We start from the raw sequence: 25577 nt of genomic DNA on the forward strand, positions 1-25577 counted from the left end.
ATCCCAAAATATGAATTGAATTTTGGCATCAGATACTTTTTTTTTTTTTCATTTGAATGGCTCATCCTATCAGGGATATTTGGTAACTCTGGGACAAGCTACAAATTTTTGGTAATTTCTTAAATGGTTTGATTTCCTCAAGGTCTCAGTAGAGAAGGTAGAAAATCATACATGTTTAGCAGTGAAGTGATGTATTTTGTCTTCCCATTTCCATTGTGCAAATGAACTGCATGCAAATGTCTCATTAGCTCCAATTTTTCTCCCAGTAGGTACTTTCAAATCAAAATTTAAATTATATAGATTTACCAGAAGTTTTTCATGTAAATGATTATTTCTGCTGGGGTTTCTTGATTCTCGTATTTCAGGTAGATTTTGTGGGGAGGAAAAATGATACTGGAATTGTCAAAGAATTTAATCTTTTTGATATATTTGATGTGAATCTTAGCTGTTATTGGGCTTCCCTTGTGGCTCAGCTATAAAGAATCTGCCCGTAATGCAGGAGACCTGGGTTCAATCCCTGGGTTGGGAAGATGTCCTGGAGAAGGGAAAGGCTACCCACTCCAGTATTCTGGCCTAGACAATTCCAGGGACTGTATTCCATGGGGTTGCAAAGAGTCGGCCTGACTCTTTGAGTGACTTTCACTTCATTTGTTATCAAATTAACTTTAATCAATTATATACTGAAATAGAGGTAGGTATTGAGCTGAACCACTGTTTTCGCTGAAAACTTGTTCCATTTAGGTTTCTCCTTTCTTTGATCTGTGTCTACAAATTCTAAATATGGGAGTCAGTCATATTTTTTTAACAGGAAAAAAATCCTTTATATTGAAAGGAGGATGGTCCTACCTAACAAGCTGAAAATACAAGATGTTTCTGGGGAATTTTAGTAGAGCCCTTTACAGCCAGGAAGAGGCTATACTTCATATTATTATACCTTATATAGTGCCTAGTATGTATTCAATCAGTGCTACTGGTAGCAAGAAAAGTCAGCATTTGGGATAATTTATTAACAGGTAGAAAAGTATTTAATCCTTTGGATGATACACTCAGTGAAAAGTTTGAAACAATCATAACCCAATAGATTCTTTTTAAATTATTGTTATTATTTTAAAATTCTGGCTGTGCTGGGCCTTCACTGTGGCATGTGGTCTTTCTCTAGTTGCTCTGCATAGGCTTATTGCCCTGTGGCATGTGAGATATTAGTCCCCCCAAAGGGATTGAACCCGAATCCCCTGCATTGGAAGGCAAGTCCTTAACCACTGGACCACCAGGGAAAGTCCCTCAATAGGTTATTGTTTCAGTGAGCTTTGAGACTAATAGGGTTATCTCCTGCTAAGTTTTGTCTGGGCTCTCCTGTTATTGGGGCTTTAGCATATTTCACTCAAGAAATATGATGAATATGAATCTCACACGTCTCCCTTGGACTTTCAAAATCCAGAGGAGCTCTTTGGTGAGAGAAGCTAGTATCAGTTTTCATCATTATATTTCTCAGGCCATCAGGACGCTGCCTGCCACATGTTGTCGTGTTAGTCGCTAAGTTGTGTCTGATTCTTTTGCAACCCCATGGACTGTAGCCTGCCTTTGTCCATGGGATTTCCCAGGCAAGAATACTAGAGTGGATTTCCCTTTCCTTCTCCAGAGGACCTTCCAGACCCAGGGATCAAAGCCGCTTCTGCATTGGCAGGCAGATTCTTTACTATCGAGCCACTAGGGAAGCCTCCGCTGCCACATGTTAGGAGCCCCAGTAAATGTTGACTGATTGTGTTACTCTGAGTTCTCCAGAGAAACTCATGAGACTATGGATGCTGAGAAATCCTCCTGCGGTTGGCAGAGTCCAGTAAAGAGATCCAGTAAAGCAAACAGTGTAAGTGCTGGTTCTGGTTTCAGTCTGAATGCTTGAGAAACCTGGTGTCCCAGCTCAAAGTCAGGCAGAAAGAATGAATCCTCTTACTCCACCTTTTTGTTTTGTGCAAGGCCTCAATGGACTGGATGAGCCCCACCAGGGAGGGCAGTCTGCTTTCCTCAGTATACTGATTCAAATATTAGTCTACAGACATTTCGCAGATACACTCAGAATAACGTTTAACTGAAAGTCTTAGCACCCCATGGCGTGCTTATATCCACATATGAAATTAACCACCACACTGACTGAAAAAGTGAATGAACAAAAAGTACTTTGGAAATTCCCGTAAGATGATGTAATCAGTGGTGGTGGAGATTTGTGGCAGGGTTATCTGGAGAACCTAGATAGTAGGGAAGGGCTGGTGACAGTTACTTGATGTAAAACAAAAAGTCATACAACTCTAAGAGCTTGCTTTTCTGTTGTTTGGATGATTTGCCTGCCTTGAAACAAGCCCAGTTTACAGGTTGACCCAGCAAATATCAGCCACATTCATAATCAGCTTTCATGAATGTTGTGACCATTTGTTAGCCATGCGTAATGAAATTTAAGCTTGATGGAAAGCCTGAGCCTGAATTCTGTAAAATTATTCATTACTATTGATTATAAACCAATCTCAGGTTTTGTAATAAGAATTTTATCTGCAAAGTAGAGAATGAAAATAAAGTTATTGTCAAAGCCTATGGAAGTAAACATCTTTTCATGAAAATCAATATGCTTGTGAATAGTTGTTTTTTTTTTTAATCCACACTGAATAGAGGGTTAGAATCATTAGCAAAATGTCCCTTTGTATACTTTCAGATATGCTTGTTCTAGAGAAAAAAAAAGAGAAATAATTTTCTTCACTTTAAAAAATATTAACAATTTTATATGGTTGTATTATGTTAAGTATGCTGGATATTCCATAATTTGCTTATGCAATCATCAGTTGCTTATAATAATCAGCAATTAGCTCATATTCTAATGTTCACTATTTTAAATAATGCTGTACTGAATAATTGTGTGTGTGTGTATAGCTTTTTTTTATATGTTTATGGAAAAATTCCTAGAAGTGAAGTTCTTGAGTTCCATTGTTATGATATACATTGATGAATCACTTTTCAAAGGCAGTGTATCAACTCATAGGACAAAAATGGCATTGATGTTCAATATGATTTGATTAAATTTGAAAAAGAATCTCTCTCTGTGAATATAATACCATGTAACTTTGAGGAAGAGGTGATATAGCTCTGTTCATTATTTATTCATGTTCTGGGAAATACATATTGCATAATAGCTCAGAAGGATGAGGAAAAATAGTTATTAACTTGCTACCTGGAAACATGCTTCTAAGATCTGCCTCTGTTGACCCTAGAGTTAACAAAAGACATGGATGAGCCAAGCTGAATCATGCTTGACTGATTGCGGATCATGAAGTCAAGAGAGGGTGGACAGAGCTGTCAGTTACATGGGTGTAGTTCATGTGTGAGAACAGTCTCCAAGCAAAGGTTAGGCAGGCCCTGAAGCCCAACTCTAGATTTGCTAGCCAATCCCACGGAACATCTTTGTACACTCATCCCTTCAAAGAGAGCACCCTTTTCGAATTCTTACGAAGGTGTGATGTTGGCTACCAGAGGCCCTAAGGCTGCTATTAACAGGGGTGACTTGGAGAATCCTGAATTGCTCCAATGGATATGAAGGCCAAGAACCTAACAAGGCAAGTTGATGAAATGATGATAGACCTCTATTCAAACTGACTCTTGATCACTCATGGATTACAGGAGTTCCCAAAATGACCACTTGATTCCAAGTCTAATGTGTAATCAGTTTTGAAAGATCTGGGAAAATACCAGCCCGTTAGAGAGTGTTTTATTTATGTATTTAATTCTGGCCATGCTGGGTCTTCATTGCTGCACACAGGCTTCCCCTGGTTGCAGTGAGCAGGGGATGCTCTTTAGTTGCCGGGCGTGGGGTTCTCGTTGTTGTGGCTTCTCTTGTTGCCAAGCACAGGCTCCATACTTGTGGTGCGTGGGCTTCGTGACCCCACAGCATGTGGGTTCTTCCCAGACCAGGGATGGAACCTGTGTCCTCTTCATTGAGAGGTGGATTCCTAGCCACTCGAGCCACCAGAGCAGTCCCTAGAGTGTTTATGTTGAATAAACCACATGGGTGATTCCAAGAAAGTCTTATATGATGACATTTCTCCCTATTTTTTTTTTTTTGCCAGGGAAATGAGTTATGTACATGCTTCTAATCTTGCACAGCTGGACAAACTGTATCATTTGCCTACAGTTTTCTTTCCCTTTCATACTTCTTCTGTTACATCCTTGTGAGTTCAACTAATCGGCCACATGGATACTTCTTCCCAGACCACACACTGGAGGAGAGTGGCTGGTACCCGCCAGACACACTTCCTAGACTTGGTTTGCAATGCCACATTCCAGCCACCACTTTTCAGCCAGCCACCTAGGAGCCTGTCATTTCACCAGTGAAAATGAAGATGCTAAAACAAAAACTTGGGGAAAAAACTAAAGAAGGGAAATGATAACTCTCAGAGGAACATAGAGAAATATGCTTATCATGTATTCTAAGAATCCTTTGTTGGTATTTTGGCTGCTGAAAAGCAACCAAATCTGGAAAACCTCTCTTTGAATTATGTCTATTCTCTCCCCCTGGGCTAATTTGAAAATTAAAAGGGGGCAAACAAGGTCTGGCTTTGAAGGGACGTAGCTGTGAGGCTTTAATTTGGAGCGAACAAAGCATTGAAGGCAGCTCTCCCCTGGCAGTCGCAGGATATGAGCACGTTGCTGAATATTTAAAAGCAAGACAGGGTTTGCAACTGCAAGGTCTGTCCTCCGATTGATGTCTGTTTTTATTAAATGAACTTTAATTACTTAATAATTAGCCCTTCTATAGGAGGAGACAGGGATCCTGATAGTCTGCCAAGGAGGCCAGAGAGCAAATCAGAAGCATGTGCCACATTGAGATTAGAATATAAAAGAAGGAATAGGCCCAGTCTGGGGGCGCTGTGGGTGGAGAGGCCTCCCAGGAGGAAGAGGAGAGTCTTGGCATAAACCTGGAATGGAATGTTTCCACTGGAATATTTCCACTTCAGCTTAAAAAGCAGAGGTAGTTTAGGTTTAAGTGGATGAGAGTGCATGTCTAAGCTCTTCAAACTTGGTGACTGCACCCGTGGAAAGGTTTCTCTGCTACCCCATGTGGTGTGTGTGAGTGCCCATGAGCGCATGGGTAGAAGGGTGCGGAGAGACTATTGTTCTCATTATTTTAATTCTGAGAGCCTAACACTTTTGATGTCCCTGCAGATTTACCAGCTTTGTATTCATTGCCATGGTGATTTTTTACCTCATTTTTTAGCATCACAAAGGAAAAGCCCAAATGAAAAATGTTTGCTGCTTTGCTATTAACATTTCTACTGCCCAGCTGACAGCCAACAGTTTGGTTGTGCTGAGCTCCTGGAAAAAAAAAATGTATTGGCCAGAGCCTGACTGCTGACTGGAGCCACTACCCAGTCTGTCCCAGCTGGGACGGGGCTGGTCCTGAGACCATTGATAAGCTTGTTTCCCAGGACAGTGATTTGAAGGAAGAATGGGGAAATCTCGTTAGAAATATCACTGTTCCACAATTTAAACTTATCGGGCTTAGACAAAATTTCCATGGATGCACTGGACACGTGCCCTCCCCCAATCTTTTCAAATAAAGATCTGTATGGGTTGACTTTGTCTGTTTAATAGCTTCAAACCTTTTTCACTTTCCATGAAGAAATCTTTGTATGCTCTTCTTCCTACATTTCCCAATGTATAAGAGTCTGGGATATTTCCCTAATCCAGCGTACATATCTTTTCATTCAACATATACTGATGGATAATGATATGCCATGCACTGGGCTAAGTGTTCAGAGTACAGAATAAAATAGAACCAGCTCTACTTTTCTGGAATTTACAGATTAGCTGGGAAGATGGCTATTAAATTAAGTCCACGGTTAATAAATTATAACTGAAGTGAATGTTGCAAAGGAGGCACATAGGAATAATTGGAGGCACATAGGAATAATTGAGGCACATAGGAATAATTCTATCTAGATTTGGGGAAGGCCCCTCTGAGGACATGAGAATTCTGGTACTATGTTGGCACTATTAAATACCAGGTAATTAAGTCTTAGTATAGTTAGTAAGGGATTCCCTGGTGGCTCAGACGGTAAAGTGTCTGCCCGCAATGCGGGAGACCCGGGTTCAATTCCTGGGTTGGGAAGATTCTCTGGAGAAGGAAATGGCAATCCACTCCAGCATTCTTGCCTGGAAAATCCCATGGACTGAGGAGCCTCATAGGCTACAGTCCATAGTTAGTAAATGTTCTAGAAAAGAATTGTAGTTATGGCTGTTTATTAGGCCTTGAGCAACATTTAACAAAGTAACCTATATAAATAGATAATGAATCGTTTTAGTGTTAAAATTAGCTGGAGAATTAGGAAGGATCCTTTTAGAAACTGAAATAGGGAACACCCATTTCTCCTTGTTACACTCATAATGGCTATATATCTCTTGCTAACATGTAATGCTTCCTATACAACTGTAATTAGGATAGTTGACATCAGTAAAATTCCTAATGTTGAAGCACAGGCACTTTTATTATTAGCAGCTTATAAAATCTGAGTTATCAGTGCCTGTGTTTATCATTCCTTATCGTATCGCAAGGAATAAAATGGAGTCACCACATATACATGTCTGACTTGTCCTTATGTATAAACAGCGTGTTCTTTCCTTATTATGGTTCCTGAACTGTCCTCCTCACTAATAGGTGCTGATCTTTGTTAATACACAGAGGTGCAGGTAATGTGTAAACCTGTCAGTTAGCTGTGATGAGACTTCTCTGACAAGCCTAAAAGTTTCTTAGAATCCTGGGCCAGGCTAACCAAGAAGATAGGAACTTTGACTACAATTCATTCTTGCAAACAGCCTTCCCCCAAGGCTAACTGTGAAAGGCTTCCATAGAAACACCAACCATAGGTTCATGTGCTATTTTTAATTGCAAAATTATTCAGGCTGAAGTTTGTAAGAATTCAATCTGGGGCAGAGTGTACTTACTAAAAGGAGTTTACAAGTATTATGCTGATACTTGGGGGTTGAGGAGCCAGGAGGTACTGTTATATAAAAGGAACTCTTTTGGGGACATTTTCACTTAGCTTGGGAAAATAGGATATTTAAAAGAGTATCATTCAGGACAAAACTTTCTTTAAACAATTGTACATAATGTAAACATTTGAATGAGTTTGCTTCCAAGGTCCATCTGTAAGGTAGCGACAGTTACTCGAAGAGCTGTTGTGGGAAGGAAAGGAGGTATTTTATGAAGGAATAGAATAGGATCAATGATAAAACTCAAGTTTCCTGTGTCATTGATCTGGATCTGATAGTTCTCCAATGAGTCACACTGCGTGAAGGTTGAGTTGATGGTTCTTGTGAAATGTAGACCCTGAGGCCAACTTTGAGGGTTTATTTAGGGTTTTCTGTTCTTTGGATTTTTCATTTTGATATTGTTTCTCCATTTACAGACTGATGTCAAATGGAGGAAAGGAGCAACAATTAAAAAAAATAATAACAATGCTGTCTGTTCTTGGCCAAAAGTGGGACATTCCCAGAGAGAAGAGGGAGGTTCCACTTGGTTTTTAAAATTACCAGAAGCACCATCCCAGAATTCAACCCAGTTGGTTGATGCCAAGTCAAAAAGCAGCCTTTAACAGTTAGAGATGATCAATTGCTATTTATGTTGAATTGTCTGTTCTGTTTTCTGTTTTGTTTTTTGCTTTTAATAAGCCAAGATTTGGCTAAATGATGAACCACAAAAGTGACACAAGGTAATCTGGCACCCAGGTGTATTATTTGTCATCCCAAACTGCCACAGAGTAGGTAAGAAAGTGATAAACCAGCACTCAAATGCAATTATCAAAATTTGCAGTCTTGCAATAGTCTACATAGACACAGAACCTCAGTAAATATCTATATTTTTTTCTTTCAGTAGATATTTGCTATGCTCTGTGGACTTAAAAACACGTATACAAACATGTAAATACTGATAATCCTTTTATTTATACCATCAACTGTCATACTGTCTTTACGTCCTTTAAAAATTAAAGGATTGAGAGATGATTTCCAATAAGTAAGATTAAGGAAAAGAGGGTTTTTTGACTTAGTACTCTAAGAAGGACGACAGTTTTGGTAGGTAGATGTTAGGGGAGAAGGTATACCTCTTTAGAGGAAATATAATGAGAAATACCATCGAGAAGGAGCCAGGTCTAGACCTGGTCAATAGATCTGAGTATTCTTTTGCAGGAGTTATGGAAGGTGAGCCTGGAAGGAACACTGTGTGGATTCTTGGGTAACAGGATATTTGTCTAAGACGATACTAGAAAATGGAATTTTAGAGTTTCTTGAGTGAAACCAAAACTTTTGGTGATTTAGAAACACTAATCTTTTGACTATGTTTAGGATGGATTTAGGCGAGAAAAGGGTAGTGATAGGAATACCATTCTTGCTATGATTGTTGTTGTTTAGTTGCTAAGAAATGTCTTGCTCTTAGAAACGCTATGGACTGTAGCCCAGCAGGCTTCTCTGTCCAAGAGATTCTCTAGACAAGAATGCTGGAGTGGGTTGCCATTTCCTTCTCCAAGGGATCTTTCCAACCCAGGGATCAAACCTGCATCTCTTGCATTGGCAGGCAGATTCTTTACTACTGAGCCACCTGGGAAGCCCCCCATTATGCTTACAGTTAGTCAAATGTGATCCAATGAGTTGAACCATGCTCTTTCCATGAAAAGGCTCTTGATGAGCAAGTAACTGTTTTTCATAAGGATATAATTAAAATTATACCTATGTCTTTATATTGAATTAGAGCATTAAATGACTTATGAGAATACTGTATTTCATCCTTATAAATTGCAGTGAGTTTAATGTTTATAACTAGGTGCTTGTACTTGTGCCTTGAAAATATGGTGCTAAGTTGATAGGCTATAACTTCTTCTTTTAATACTGTTGCTGGTTTGTTACACTGCCATGAGATGTGAGTGCACAAAGGTAGCACAATATCGGGAGCACTAATTCAAGCCATATAGAACCTCACAAACTTAGAATTGCTTTTTGATATGTGGGGTTTCTTTTGTAGAGACAAAAAGGAAAAGATACAAATCATGTTTATATTTTCTCTCTATGTCAAATAATCCACTATTTGAAGTTTTCAAACATCGTTTCATTAAATTTTAAGTTAAAGTCGATCCCCACCCCCTGTTTGTTAAGATCTGAAATCACCATAGAATGCATAGTGAATAAGCATGCGCAATAGTAGCCAATTCCATTAAGCCTAATTATATTCATATACAGTCTCATGCCTTATCTATGATTCTTCGGGCTAGATGAAGTTTATATAGAGGAATCGTCTATTGAGTACAGTTTGAATTACTCTTTCAATTTATGTTTCATTCTAAGTCTAGAACTCTGCAAGTGAAGTTTTTGAATACCACAGACATTCAGATGTAAAATACGTGTTTAGAATTTTATCCAGTGTGTGTTAACTTGTACAGGACCATATATATGAATATATAAAAGTATCCAGATATTCTGTCAGCTGATCACAAATGTTTTATTCTTATCTACTTTGTATAAAATGTGTAACTCATAGGTGTGGGTAAATTATTCCCAAGCTAGGTTTCCTTAACTATAAAATAAAATGCTAGGGATGGACACCAAGAAGAACATTATCAAATAAACAAGTCAGAAATGTGTTTGAAAAATATATTTTTGTAATGCTTTTATTTTTTTAAATTTTATTTTATTTTTAAACTTTACATAATTGTATTAATTTTGCCAAATATCAAAATGAATCCGCCACAGGCATACATGTGTTCCCCATCCTGAACCCTCCTCCCTCCTCCCTCCCCATACCATCCCTCTGGGTCATCCCAGTGCACCAGCCCCAAGCATCCAGTATCGTGCATCGATCCTGGACTGGCGACTCGTTTCTTACATGATATTTTACACGTTTCAATGTCATTCTCCCAAATCTTCCCACCCTCTCCCTCTCCCACAGAGTCCATAAGACTGCTCTATACATCAGTGTCTCTTTTGCTGTCTCGTACACCGGGTTATTGTTACCATCTTTCTAAATTCCATATATATGCGTTAGTATACTGTATTGGTGTTTTTCCTTCTGGCTTACTTCACTCTGTATAATAGGCTCCAGTTTCATCCACCTCATTAGAACATACAGATGGCTAACAAACACATGAAAAGATGCTCAACATCACTCATTATCAGAGAAATGCAAATCAAAACCACTATGAGGTACCATTTCACACCAGTCAGAATGGCTGCGATCCAAAAGTCTACAAATAATAAATGCTGGAGAGGGTGTGGAGAAAAGGGAACCCTCTTACACTGTTGGTGGGAATGCAAACTAGTACAGCCACTATGGAGAACAGTGTGGAGATTCCTTAAAAAACTGGAAATAGAACTGCCTTATGATCCAGCAATCCCACTGCTGGGCATACACACTGAGGAAACCAGAAGGGAAAGAGACACGTGTACCCCAATGTTCATTGCAGCACTGTTTATAATAGCCAGGACATGGAAGCAACCTAGATGTCCATCAGCAGATGAATGGATAAGAAAGCTGTGGTACATATACACAATGGAGTATTACTCAGCCATTAAAAAGAATACATTTGAATCAGTTCTAATGAGGTGGATGAAACGAGCCTATTATACAGAGTGAAGTAAGCCAGAAGGAAAAACATAAATACAGTATACTAACGCATATATATGGAATTTAGAAAGATGGTAACAATAACCCGGTGTACGAGACAGCAAAAGAGACACTGATGTATAGAACAGTCTTATGGACTCTGTGGGAGAGGGAGAGGGTGGGAAGATTTGGGAGAATGGCAATGAAACATGTAAAATATCATGTAGGAAACGAGTCGCCAGTCCAGGATCGATGCACGATGCTGGATGCTTGGGGCTGGTGCACTGGGACGGCCCAGAGGGATGGTGTGGGGAGGGAGGAGGGAGGGGGGTTCGGGATGGGGAGCACGTGTATACCTGTGGTGGCGGATTCATTTTGATGTTTGGCAAAACTAATACAATTATGTAAAGTTTAAAAATAAAATAAAATTAGAAAAAGAAAAAGAAAAATATCTTGACCCATGTAACTGTCATGACATCTGGCCACATGTCATTGCAGATTTGCTTAATGTAGTATATATAAACCATTCTCTGTTCAGCTGCATGCTTTAAATCCATATTGAAGCTAATCAATAGTAGATTAAGCTGCCTTCTTTTGAATGTGCCCAAGATTCTACACTACAAACGGCTTGGAAACTGGACTTGGAACAATGAGGCAGGGCACAAGTTAACTGATTTCTTTTGGTCTTCATTCAGTAGTGGATCCAGCATAGTTAGAGATTAGTTCCAGTTAGCTAAGTAAGGAGAAAATTAAGCATATGGTTGGCTCCCACTGTAGAAACATCTGCATTGCTGAGACAAACTCATAGCTCCACGGATACAGACTCCAGATGAGTAATTTTAGTACCTATGTGTAGGATAAATTTCAATTGATAAATTAACATGTGCATCAAAGTTACTGTTTCCGTGTGGTCTAGAATGAATTGTTCTTGCTGAACCATAATGTCACATCTCCAGCTCTGTAGGTCTGTTTAGGATTGTGACTATAAAAAGTGGTATACCATCTTTGGCAACCTTTATCTATTCTGAATATAATATTGATGTGATTTCCTTTTTCATGAATTCAGCTATCTTGTGGCTCAAAAGAATAATCTCTGAAAGGGACATGAAATATTACCTTAACCTAGAATATGAGACTTCTCCACAGCATTCCTGATTGTCTCCCACGTTAAATTATGATGTTTTAACTTAGGCTGTTTTGCCTTCGCACTTTTCACCCAAGCAAAACTTTTATCAGATTACCTGGAGAGTTAGGTTTGTAAGAATTAATATCAGATCAGATCAGATCAGTTGGTCAGTCGTGTCCTACTCTTTGCGACCCCAAGAATTAATATACCCCCAAATAAAATTAACGGTATTTCACACTGAACACATTAGAATTTGTTATTGACTAAACACTGGTAGAAAGTTTCCTTAGAAAATTTAAACCAAGACCTAGGAAATTTTGGCCTAGTTAAAATAAATCTATAAAATAAAAATTACAGTAAGATAAATATGAGCAGAAAAACTTGACATGAAACCCAAACTGATGAGTGAATCAAATCTTATTGTGAAATGCACATACAATGAAACCAACCCCAGTAAAAATTTTTTAAAAAGTAGAATATAACTATGATGAATAGAAGATAAATCAAGAAATTAAAATTGTTGATTTGAATTAACTCTAGAAAGTAAAATTGCCAGGATCCATCAGTGGTGACAAAAGTCATTCAGATATGTTTGCAATCGTAAAGAAATGCTTTCGTGGCCAAAGCATTAGGGTCACAAATAATCCATCTATTCACAGAAGGAGGTTCAAGATGGTAGGCTCCAAATATCTTCTACCTTTTTATATACAACAGCATGGTGGAGGAGGCTTCTCTCACCATGCTTTATGCTCAGTAGTGGTCAGTTTTATTTATTTTTTCTCTTTTCTTTTTTCCCTACCTTTGCTTAATTATCTATGTATCTTTTTACATGTTATTTCAAATGAACATCACAGTAGTTGTATGAGCTGAATTTATTGTTATCCCATTTTATAGCCCAAAGAAATGAAACAAGTTACTGGAAGACTCACATGGAATAGGTGGCCCAGACAGGCTAGAAATAAAAAAAAAAAAAAAGTCTAATTCCTACATAAACATTTTTTCATTCTGCCACAGCATAACTGATAAATTCTGATGATTATTTATCTTAAGCAGTCAATCTGTGAAAGACTGTTCTCTGTTACTAAAATTGATGGTTAATATGGCCCATCTTTCTTGAAACTGCTTTTGTTGTTCAGTCACTCAGTCGTGTCCAACTCTTTGCAACCCTGTGGACTGCAGCACGCCACGCTTCCCTGTCCATCACCAACTCCCAGTTTTCTTAAACTCATGTCCATTGAGTCAGTGATGCCATCCAACCATCTCATCCTCTGTTACACCTTTTCCTCCTGCCCTCCATCTTTCCCAGGATCAGGGTCTTTTCCAGTGAGTCAACTCTGTGCATTATGTGACCAAAGTACTTTTCTCTTGGTTTTCTATCAAGAATACAGGTATGATTATCTTATTTGGGGATGATTGTGACTCATCTGAAAGATTTATTCTTCATTCTTCATGTTTCTCCTAGGACCCCTGAGGTTCCTCTCCCAGACAGAATCTATCACGGCTTTCATGGGTGACACGGTGTTACTCAAGTGTGAAGTCATTGGGGAGCCGATGCCAACAATACACTGGCAGAAAAACCAGCAAGACCTGACTCCCATCCCTGGCGACTCCCGAGTGGTGGTCTTGCCCTCTGGAGCCTTGCAGATCAGTCGACTTCAACCGGGGGACATTGGGATCTATCGATGCTTAGCCCGGAATCCAGCCAGCTCAAGAACAGGAAATGAAGCAGAAGTCAGAATCTTATCAGGTATTGCAGTGTTCTTTATTCTCTTCAGAATTATATTGTCTAGAGTAGTTTGAATAATTTTTCCTTGAACATGTATTTGGAAGTTGTTTTTAAGTTCTGTATTGTTTATTGGGTTTAGTTTTATATTTTCCCTCTTTTCTAACTGAACCATTAGAAAAGGATATGCCAAAAGCTTTTCTTACCTTTCCATGTCTTGTGGTAGAACTTTCCAGAAAAATGGGTATTTTCGTTATGATTGATTTCATTCACTCACTCATTCCATTAATACTTAACAAGTGCTGCTTTGTGCAAAGTCCATTGCTGAACACTATTATTTTTTTTAAACTTTCCTTTGATAATAGTCTAAGAAGTAGTTACCTTTATCCCTGTTTGCAGAGGATGAAGGTGAGGTTTAGCAAGGTTAAGAGCCTTCCCCAAGGTAATACTGAACATTCATGTGCTCATCCATATATACACTCATTTCTGAGAAGCATTGCACTAAATACTAAGGATCCAGAAATGACTAAGACTGACACAGAGCCTGGATTTTTTGAGTTCTGGACATAGAAGTAGCTACAATCCAGTGTGATTGATATGATAAAGAAAGCTGTTTCTCTCCATCTCTTATCTCCTCTCTTCCCCGCAAAATCCTTAGGACTCTGGCCTCATTTTTCTCTCCTAAATAATCGATGATTGGAATGGACATTTTCTAAGATCCTGTCCAATAGCTGCTACCTTCTTAGGGCTGTGTATTGGGTTGGCCAAAAAGTTTGTTTGGATATTTTGTAACATCCCAAATGAACTTTCTGGCCAGCCCAGTAATATCTACTTTCTCATTTAATTTTATTTCTAGGATTTGCTTAGACTCATTTGTGAGACTCACAAAAAAAGCAACACTTAAGTAATTGTGACAGACTCACTGTCAAAGCACTGACTTTGGCTCTGTCTCAACATCCTGGGTGTAATTATTACAAGTCACTTAGCTAAGTAGAGGGTAACATCCATATGTCATTCCAAATGCAAACTGGTAATTCGATTGAAAGTTTCCAAGACTTTAGTAAGGATGTCTCTAAAATCTCTTCTAACTCTTTTGTGGACTCTTTGTCACAGGGATACTGATTAATTGTGTCAATAACCATCAGTGATACTGTGTCCTTCCATTCTCTGGGCAGCGACAGATGCAAATGTAGTGTTTATTCCCAGCACGAGCATGCATTTATTTAGGCAGCCATTAGATACACAAAAATTTTAAATATTTATATTCACATAGCCTAAATAATGTATCTCGGTCAATCAGATGAGAAACCCAGGTAAGCCATGTGGAAAATTGGCAAGAATATGTTTGATTATCTTAATATGACCAAAAAGTCTGTTTTCTAGTGGCATTAAGGGATAAAGTTGGACTAATTAAATATTAAATCTGAAATGGAAACTTTTGAAAGACAGAGACATAATCATCAAATTGCCATTTACATTTATTTGTTCACCTTGTGAAATACATTTGCATTGTAATCCATGGGGATTTATTTAAAACCAAATTTCATATTGTTATCCAGCTAAAGTCAAGAATACATAAGTGTACTTTGGAAGTGTACAGATATTTCTTACCTGGATAAGAACTATTATTTTTAAAAATTATTACATCTAATGAGTATGTTTCTGCAAGTTTTATGAATTCAAATAAAAACTCCACAAAGGAGTTATGAGCTGAGGTACCAAACAGACCCATGCTATTAGCATACTTGATTAATCCTGTCTTCTATAGTATTGATCCCATAAAGAATCTGTTGAAGGGCCACATTTGTCCCATTTATCCCCAAGATTGCAAGTTGGTTTAGAGGTCACATCTATTGCAAGTACAAAATTCAGTGAGAGAATGAATAAAAGGATGAAGCTCAATTTCAGCTTCTTTTAGTTGCCATTGTGGTTTTTCTCATTTTTAAAATGATGCCAATGCTTTCTGAATCAATTTCTACTTTCTGCTGCTAAGTAGTCACTTCAGTCGTGTCCGACTCTGTGTGACCCCATAGACGGCAGCCCACCAGGCTCCCCCGTCCCTGGGATTCTCCAGGCAAGAACACTGGAGTGGGTTGCCATTGCCTTCTCCAATGCATGAAAGTGAAAAGTGAAAGTGAAGTCGCTCAGTCGTGTCTGACTCTTTGCGACCCCATGGACTGCAGCCTACTAGGCTCCTCCATCTATGGGATTTTCCAGGCAAGAGTACTGGAGTGGGGTGCCATTGCCTTCTCCTTTCTACTTTCTAGAAGTTCCAATTTGAGGAAGTCATAATTGCATAGATATATTGTCCATTCTCTATACGAATGCACATTTAATAGGGTAACATAAACTCAGTTAAAATAGAAGCCCATTGTATTAGTAACATGACATAGAAGCATTAATGTAACCTGTATTGTTACCACTCTTTAAAAAATAAATTTTTCAACAGTCATTTAAATATTATGTTGATGAATGAATACATCTATTTATGATTTAGTTTTAAATATAAATGCTAATTTGAAGTTTTGCAGCTTGATTCAACACTTGGTTTTTTACCACAACTCAGAGTATTTTCATTTTATGATGTGTATGGAGAGTTATCCATTTCTACAAAGCATATAATTTGATATTCTTATTCCAATTTATTAGAATACATTTCTGGTTGTCACTTCTATGTATCAGGTATTTAATATCACCAAGTAACTAAGATTCATAAAATTCATATTTTAAGAATTAATGAATTGTCTTGAAATACTGTGTTTCAGCAAGCAGTTGAAGTTTATTCACTACACAAATACTTTGTTCAATAAACTTGTGAGTGAATCTTATGTACTTGCCATCACACAGGTCGCTAGGGATACAAAGTTGAAAGATAATGCCCCAAAAAGTATCATCTAGTGGGAGAATCAGACAAAGCAAGTAGACAGTGTTTTGGAAGAAGAAATAGAGTACCATTGAGTTATAGAAGAAACACCAATGTGCCAGTCTTGAAGAAAAAGCAGTAGGTAGGCAAAGAGAAGATTACCCCAGGAGGATCAGCAAAACCGAGAGGAGAGAGAGAAGCTTTTCTATGAGGAACTGCCTTCATTCGGTTTAACTGGGCTGTGAGGCACAGGAAGTGTTGGTGGAAAAGCTGGAGATAAGGGTGATAAACCGCAGGAAGAAGGATGTGGTAGAATGTGCAGCATTAATTCTGGAGAGAATTGATCAAAACTGCTCCTAAAATGATATCAGAAGGGGTTGAGAAGGGCAGCTGGACAGGGGGATATTAATGACAGGTCTCGGAGACTTACCGAATGTAACTTAAGAGGAGGGTATGGCATCATTCGGAGAAGGCAATGGCAACCCACTCCAGTACTCTTGCCTGGAAAATCCCATGGGCAGAGGAGCCTGGTAGGCTGTTGTCTATGGGGTCGCTAAGAGTCGGACACGACTGAGCGACTTCACTTTCACTTTTCACTTCATGCATTGAGAAGGAAATGGCAACCCACTCCAGTGTTCTTGCCTGGAGAATCCCAGGGACGGGAAGCCTGATGGGCTTCCGTCTATGGGGTCACACAGAGTCGGACACGACTGAAGCGACTTAGCAGCAGCAGCAGCATGGCATCATTCTCAGTTGAAGCTAGGTAGCAGCACTTTCCCTGATATTAGGGGCAAGGTATTGGCGTTACTGTGGCTCAAATCAGATTACAGAGTTTAAAAAGAAAATTTCCTGTAACATTGTATATTATCATGGTTCAATGAGTAATTATTTCTTTCATTTAAAGAGAGAAAAAGTAACTCATTTAATCTGATGATTAATGTTTTAAGACAAAAATAAAATTAAGAGGAATTGTACATTTTAAACAGTGAGTTTTGTTCAAGAATTTTTTTTTTGGAAATATTTATAACAAAACACTAAGGAAGAGTTGAAATGGCTTAACATGTCTCATTGTCTATGATGGTGAACACAGGAGAGATTGAAGCAGCCATAATGATTGTCAAGTTCGTTTCATTCAGATTTCATCATGTCTGAGTGCCAAACAGTAGATTGAATTGCTGAATTATAAATCTGCTTTGGGCACTAGGTTGACTAAAATAACTGGCCTCTACACTGGAACTCTGATTTCAGTTTTCTTAATGACCTAATTGAATTGATCAATTGGTTATTCAGTCTGTTGTTCATTCATTTAACTATAATTAGATGACTCTAGGTCCCATATAGACGTGAACTAAATATCTGTATAATTAGAGACATTGGCTTTTAATGGAATAAATTGGACTAAAATGTACTTTGAGTGATTTTTCTCTATAATATTTGTTTTTATCGGAATAAATTTTAATACAAACCATTCCAAAAGGCATATTACTTAGAAGGAAAACCATGCTTGGGGGGGTTTAAAAGAGTTTCAGGATTTGTTCATCAAGAAAAATTTATTATTAACTGATAGGTGCATTAAACTTTGTAGTTTGATTAAACGTTACCTATATTTCAAAGTTGTTTACACTTTGCTACCATTTAGCTGTATAATTTCTACAAAAGAATGGTCTGTAGAGGAAATAAAAGAAGCCATGTTCTTTGTTTTGAGATTTACAATCGAACCAGTTAATTCATGTAGCCATATGACTAACATAACACAAGGAATGGTAAATTCAGGTAAGCCTCTCTAGTTTCAAATCAATACAGACAAGGAATACATCAGTTGTAGGTGGAAAATTTGCAGGGTCTTTATAGAGATGATTACTGTTCTTGATCATCAGGAAGTAACCCTTTGGAGAATGATAATAGCAGATGATAAATCTGGAGTTAGAAGCTGAACCCACGTTATGAAGAACCTTGAATCCCATGTCTAGGAAGTTAGACTTGGTACTATTCACTTTGTTGGTGATTGGGAATGCTCAAAGGTTTTTGAGGAATGAATTTCAAGGCAGAAACACACACTCAGGAAAACAAACATGGAAGTGAAGAACAGATCACATTAACGTATTACCTGATAGTTTGGGATTGTACTTAACGTTTTTTCCTGTGTTGAAGGATTTTCCCATTGTTTGCTCTCTTTTTTTAGGCTGCCTTTGAATAAAACTATTCCCTAAGCCATGCTATAAACAGGGTAAAATAATTTCTTATGCTTCTCTTTTATATGTGCTTAGAAAAGAGCAATGTTATATTCAGCCCTGTTTACAATAGCTAGGACATGGAAGCAACCTAGATGTCCGTGGGCAGACGAATGGATAAGAAAGTCGTGGTACATATACATAATGGAGTATTACTCAGCTATTAAAAAGAACACATTTGAATCAGTTCTAATGAGGTGGATGAAATCAGAGCCTATTATACAGAATGAAGTAAGTCAGAAAGAAAAACACCAATATAGTATATTAATGCATATATATATATAATTTAGAAAGATGGTAATGTCTTTAGACATTAGGGTCTTTAGAAAGACTCTATACACGAGACAGCAAAAGAGACAGATATAAAGAACAGACTTTTGAGCTCTTGGGAGAAGGCAAGGTTGGGATGACTTGAGAGAATAGTATTGAAACGTGTATATTACCATATGTCAGAAAGATCAGCTGTCCAAGTTTGATGCATGAAACAGGGTGCTCAGGGCTGGTGCACTGGGACAACCCAGAGGGATGAGATGGGGAGGGAGGTAGGAGGGGGTTCAGGATGGGGAACACAGGTACACCCATGGCTGATTCATGTCAATAGGCAAAAAACACCACAATATTGTAAAGTAATTAGTCTCCAATTAGATACATTTAAAAAGAGAGCAGAATAGAAGACCATAGTATTTTCTAACCGTGTGACCTTTGTGTTTCCTAACTGTTATACCAGATATAATCCAGATTATATGAAGGGCTCAGCATATGGGATATCATATATATTTCAGTGGATTAGGTTCACATTGAATTACTACTGATTAATCAATGAATATTTAAAATTCCCAGTTTGAACTATTATTATAATAAAAGTTGTAAAACAAGCAGGGAACCTGACATGAAAGTACAAGCCTCTGTCTCCCCACTTGCTGGCTGTACAATTAGAGCAAATTGCTTAATCTAAGTCTGCATTTATTAACCTTCCTAAATGCAGAAAGTAACATCATACATTTCATAGGGTGGTTATGAAGCTTCAATTTTATTGACCAAGTGCAATGCCTGGAATTACCAAACCTTTAGTAACTATCATTACTTTGGCATCCTAGAAATTCCAACTTTAAAGATTTTGGTTCTCATGTCAAGATTATCTTTCTGACAATAATTTACTTGACTTTGATTCTGGATATCTGAACATTCATTTACCTACTGGTAGTTAATTGCACATGGTTTGTGCTACTTATCCACAGTAGTCTCTTTCTGCATTTCCTTTACACATCTATTAGAAGTCAGAGTATCCCATACCTAGTTCCTCTCTAGTAACTCATTGATACCTGATTTGAATCCTTACCTGTCCATCAACATAATTTCTTTGGCTATATGAGATATCACAAAAGGCACTGACTTAGCAAAAAGGTTTAGCAGATGGATAAGACTTCTTAGTATGTGTTCTTTATTAGTTATTACCAATTAGTTCAATCCTCTAAAATTCTTATTTTCTTTATCTGTTAAGAGGTTGCAGTAGATCAGCCTTTCCAAATCTTCTCACTACCAGGAATCATTTTTATTATTATATGCACATTCATCCCCAACTCTGCCTTAATGGTTGTAATATTTAAGAGTAGAAATTTTCTAGACAAATTCTAATGATTAAAAACTTTAAAGCCAATGCTAAAACATAACAAGTACAGGCCAAAAAACAATCTCATAAAATAGGATATTGTTCTACTAGACTGACTTTAAAAGCAAATTTTAAGTCAGTTTATTTTTGCATAGAAACCTGACTGAAAGAAAATCTGATACTTTTTATTGTGTACTGCCCATTTAGTGAATAAAGTTCATGACATGATTTGCCTCCAACCCCAGATGATAAGTTTATCCTGCCCTTTTGGAGAGCCTGAGCTGGGAAGAGCACAGAAACCAGTGGACAATCATGTTATATTATATTAGTTAGTTATTCATATATTAGTTATTAGATCTTGAAACCAATGCAGGATAACAAAGATAACCAGTTTCACAGAGTTGATGAAATCCCATCCAGATGCAACAAAGTCTCAAATATTTGTAAGTTGAAGCTGACTTACTATTGGATATGGCATCCGGTCCTACCACTTCATGGGAAATAGATGGGGAAACAGTGGAAATAGTGTCAGACTTTATTTTTCTGGGCTCCAAAATCACTGCAGATGGTGACTGCAGTCATGAAATTAAAAGACACTTACTCCTTGGAAGGAAAGTGATGACCAACCTAGATAGCATGTTCAAAAGCAGAGACATTACTTTGCCAACAAAGGTTCGTCTAGTCAAGGCTATGGTTTTTCCTGTGGTCATGTATGGATGTGAGAGTTGGACTGTGAAGAAGGCTGAGCGCCGAAAAATTGATGCTTTTGAACTGTGGTGTTGGAGAAGACTCTTGAGAGGCCCTTGGACTGCAAGGAGATCCAACCAGTCCATTCTGAAGGAGATCAGCCCTGGGATTTCTTTGGAGGAAATGATGCTAAAGCTGAAACTCCAGTACTTTGGCCACCTCATGCGAAGAGTTGACTCATTGGAAAAGACTCTGATGCTGGGAGGGATTGGGGGCAGGAGGAGAAGGGGACGACAGAGGATGAGATGGCTGGATGGCATCACTGACTTGATGGACGTGAGTCTGGGTGAACTCCGGGAGCTGGTGATGGACAGGGAGGCCTGGCGTGCTGCGATTCATGGGGTCACAAAGAGTCGGACATGACTGAGCAACTGATCTGATCTGATCTGATCTGATGTAAGACCATGAGTAGATAATATCCATTTGGTTTTTGAATTTGTTAATAAGTACCTGGGGTAATCAACAAGGTCCAGGTTGAAAGTACTTGGAATACTGGCGGGGGGGGGGGGGCGGTCTATGACATTTTTCTTACTGTTTCATCCTAATGTCACTAGTGATCTTTTCTTCACAAAATCCACTAGTTTTTCTGTGTTTATTGATTATGTATTCTAATCTTAACTTTCATTCCCTGAAAGGTTATTGTTTCACATAAGGTTAAAAGCAAAAATGATGTGCTTGAGAGTGTTTGAATATTCATTTCTTGAGAAGGAGAGAGCTTGTCTTTTCCTAAGGGTCTACTGGGCTGGCATATGGTCAGCTCTGCATTTAGTAGGAATATGACACTTAGCAGCTCTGGATCAGGTAGTCTTCCCTAACTCATACATAAACAAGAGGCTTTCTCTAAGGATGTTTGGAAGCAAAACATAGCCTCTAAGTACAGACGTCACAAAGAATTGACAAAACTGGTAGCCTGTCTAGTTCAGTCCTATTAGAAAGACATTCTTTAGTTAAGAGTATAACTTTGCTGATTCAACATTGGCCAAATAGGAAATATTTCAAATACTTTTGGTTGGTTCTTTATAGGAAAAAAATAAAGTTAGAATAACAAATTACTTTTCTGCAAAGTTTTAAGTGCTGCATTATGCATTTATATAAATTATGAAGATTTCTGGGTTCCCTAAACTAACTTTGACACATCATAATGGCAACATTTGTTTTCTGCGATTCTACTGTCAGCTGTAAAATTAAAAAAAAAAAAATCACTCTATAAAAGAAAAATCACTTCCTTCAGATCTGCTATAAAATGAAACTGATAGACTCAGATTTTGCCTGTGAGACAGAAGGGCTATATCCACATGCCAACGACAAGAATAGACATTCCCTCTCTTCTTCCAAGCTCTAACTACAAATAGAAATATGTGTGTGTACATGGAGAAGAAAAGAGGAAATATGAACAGATGTAGGAGTATTTACAGAGAGAGGATGCCATTTTTAGTAATGAATTGGTGTATAAATGAGGAAGGAAACTAACAGAATCCTAGAGCTTCTAAGAAATGGCTCCCTTTTTCCTCTCTGTTCAAAGCTCCTTGGCTTTCTGCCTGATGGAGTTGTTGTTTTTTCTTTTATGGGGGGTGCTCCAAGATTGGAGTCTCTGTTTCCCCCAGTCCTGTGGAAATCTTGTAATCAAATCCAGATGGGCTTCAAGGTCATTTTCCCTGAAGATTCCCAGGCCCTTTGTCAGGTCCTCAGATTGGGAAGCCTGACGTGGGGTTCCAAACCTTCACAGCAGTGGGAGAACTTTTTGGTCTTATTGTTCTTGAGTTTGTGGGTCACCCACCTGACGGGTATGGGGTTTGATTTTGTCGTGAGTGTGCTTTTCCTGCCATCTTGCTGCAGCTGCTTCTTGGCCTTTGGACTTGGGATATCTTTTTTGGTGGTTTCCATCATTCTCCTGCAGTTGGTTGTTCAACAACTAGTTGTGATTTTGGTGCTGTCACAAGAGGAGATGAGCGTACATCTTTCTCCTCCACCATCTTGAACCAGAAGCTGATTTTTTTTTTTAATAAATTAGTTTTGATTCCTGTGATCCATGTGAATTAGGCTGATTTTTAATAAAAGACATGCTAAATACAGAGTTCAGTTCAGTTCAGTCGCTCAGTCGTGTCCGACTCTTTGCGACCCCATGAATCGCAGCACGCCAGGCCTCCCTGTCCATCACCAACTCCCAGAGTTCACTCAAACTCATGTCCATCGAGTTGGTGATGCCATCCAGCCATCTCATCCTCTGTCATCCCCTTCTCCTCCTGCCCCCAATCCCTCCCAGCATCAGAGTCTTTTCCAATGAGTCAGCTCTTCGCAACAGGTGGCCAAAGTATTGGAGCTTCAGCTTCAGCATCAGTCCTTCCAATGAACACCCAGGGCTGATCTCCTTCAGAACGGACTGGTTGGATCTCCTTGCAGTCCAAGGGCCTCTCAAGAGTCTTCTCCAACACCACAGTTCAAAAGCATCAATTCTTCGGCGCTCGGCCTTCTTCACAGTCCAACTCTCACATCCATACATGACCACAGGAAAAACCATAGAGAGGTAGGAGGAGTTTAGCGGACTTTTTGGCTCAAAGCACATATTAGGGCAGTACTTGCCACATGGCTCAGTGGTAAAGAATCCACCTGCCAATGCCGGAGACACAGGTTCAATCCCTGGGTCAGGAAGATCCCCTGGATGAGGGCATGGCAACCCACTGGTACTCTTGCCTGGAAAATCCCATGGACAGAGGAGTCTGGCAGGCTACAGTCCATGAGGTCGAGAAGAGTTGGAGCTGACTAAGTGATCACAAATGCACACACGTTTTAGGGCACTTACTTACGTTTGAAAACGCATAGTGGCTGCTAAATTTCCTGAAACAGAACTATTTGGGGGATGGCTAAGGAGCCAGCAGGTGGACAGTAGGTGAGCTTGAAACTGAGGATATAGACACAGGAAACTAGCTCTGTGAAGTTAAATCAATTTGTAACTCTTATGCCTGGGAAGAAATCAAAGTGAATATCCTATGATAGCCTGCAGTGCCCTTTTATTTCCAGCTGGAAAAGTGTTTTACATTCCAGTGAAGCAGGAATTTAATAAGGAAAACAAGAGTATACAATGGTGGGAGGGGGAGGTTTTACATTCAGAAAGCATAACAATTAAAAGCAAGGAGTAGTTATTCTGAGGAAGACAGTCATTAAGTTGTAAAAGCCGGTTTTTTTCTTGCTGACAGATGCCAACAGTCCATCATTAAATTTCTCTCTGCCTCAGTTATTGTTTAGATTCTGCCGTGTAAGCTTAGTGTCAATATTCCTGAAGAGTAGTTTAGGAAAATGGCCTCATTAGGAAAAATAAATAAATCATTGTCGTTACAGGGTAAGGATGCTTTCCAGTTTGCCCTGGGTAGTCCTGGTCATACCCGATGTCCTAGAATAATTATAGAGTCACCTTTCATTCTGAAACTTATCCCAGGTTGCATAATTTATATATTCAACCTGGTCATGGATCATGAAGGAACACAAAATTATGTGACCCCAAGGCATTTGGGAAAACCTGTGAATGCAGAGAGTCAAACCTAGCTTCTAGCTGGCCAAACGGATTCAATAAATTTGGCCAGTATAAGGGCTAATAGAAGCCTGTGTAGAAACCTGTTTTGTTTTGGGAAATACTTTAAATGGGAAATACTCTCCTCACTTTCACTAGTGCACTTTCTCCGTGTCTCTTTAGGGCATGTGCTCTGAAGATAGTTGAGTTCTTCTTTCTGAATATGTGAAGTGTAAGTTAAATATGTCAGGTTATATGTTTCAAGATGCTTTTTAACTTACAATAGCAAAGACAGTGATAGGAAGACAGTGATAGGAGATTATTAAGTTTTGCATTCTTCCTTAACTGATGGTTGATGATGGATGGGGAAGAAGGGGAGGAGGAAAGGGGTATATTTAACCTGTTCCTACTTCTGCCTGAAAGATGCAAAATTATCCCCATGTTGAAAGGAAATGGGCTTCTTGAACATCTAAGAAAACTGGGTGATTTATTCGGACTGTAGCTTTGTCAGTTCTTCAAAGTATGGTCTGTGAATCCCTGGCGTTTCTCAAGATAGGGTCAGAAGATCTTTAAGGTCTAACCTTTTTTAATAATAATCCTAATATTTTGGGGGGTTACTTTTTTTATTTTAGTGACTGAGAATGTCTTTGAAGTAGTAAAAATTATGAATTTTATTAATTTTTAATTCTTAAATGCATACCTTTTTAATATTCTGGATGTCAAGATGGGAAATGTACTCAAGATTATCAAAGTACACAGTTTTCTTTGAGGAGTAAACACTTACGTAATCATTAGAGATTCAAGATGAATTAGCTACTTTTTTTTTTTCAGAACATCATTTTTACTTGAAAGGACAATCAACAGGAAAACTGTAGCTATTCAAATTTGAGTACTAGTTAGACATTTTCTCAAAAATGAGCGAAGTGAGTCAGTCAGTGCGAGGAAAATAGCATTTGCTGCCAACTATGAAATTCAAGCCTTTAAGTTAAAATTAGAAATTTGGAAATCTTGTATCTGCCACTGGGATCTTGACAGCTTTGCAACGTTAAAAGACCTTTCTAATGGGATTGGTTGTGATACTAACAAATGAGATTTTGTGATACTGTATAATGAAATGTGTCAACATTTGGAAGATCTGTCTAATTC

The 25577-nt window shown here is 38.5% G+C and overlaps 1 protein-coding gene across 1 annotated transcript in view; it reads left to right on the plus strand.

The window, feature by feature from the left end:
- Positions 1-25577, plus strand: part of DCC (DCC netrin 1 receptor) — an 877980-nt gene that overhangs the window by 143479 nt on the left and 708924 nt on the right. The window contains exon 3 of the mRNA XM_070361809.1: positions 13216-13500. Within this exon, the coding sequence (XP_070217910.1) occupies positions 13216-13500 (285 nt within the window). The remainder of the gene's footprint in view (positions 1-13215; positions 13501-25577) is intronic.

This window comes from Bos mutus, chromosome 24 (genome assembly GCF_027580195.1).
Source record: "Bos mutus isolate GX-2022 chromosome 24, NWIPB_WYAK_1.1, whole genome shotgun sequence".
In the NCBI taxonomy this organism is placed as follows: domain Eukaryota; kingdom Metazoa; phylum Chordata; class Mammalia; order Artiodactyla; family Bovidae; genus Bos; species Bos mutus.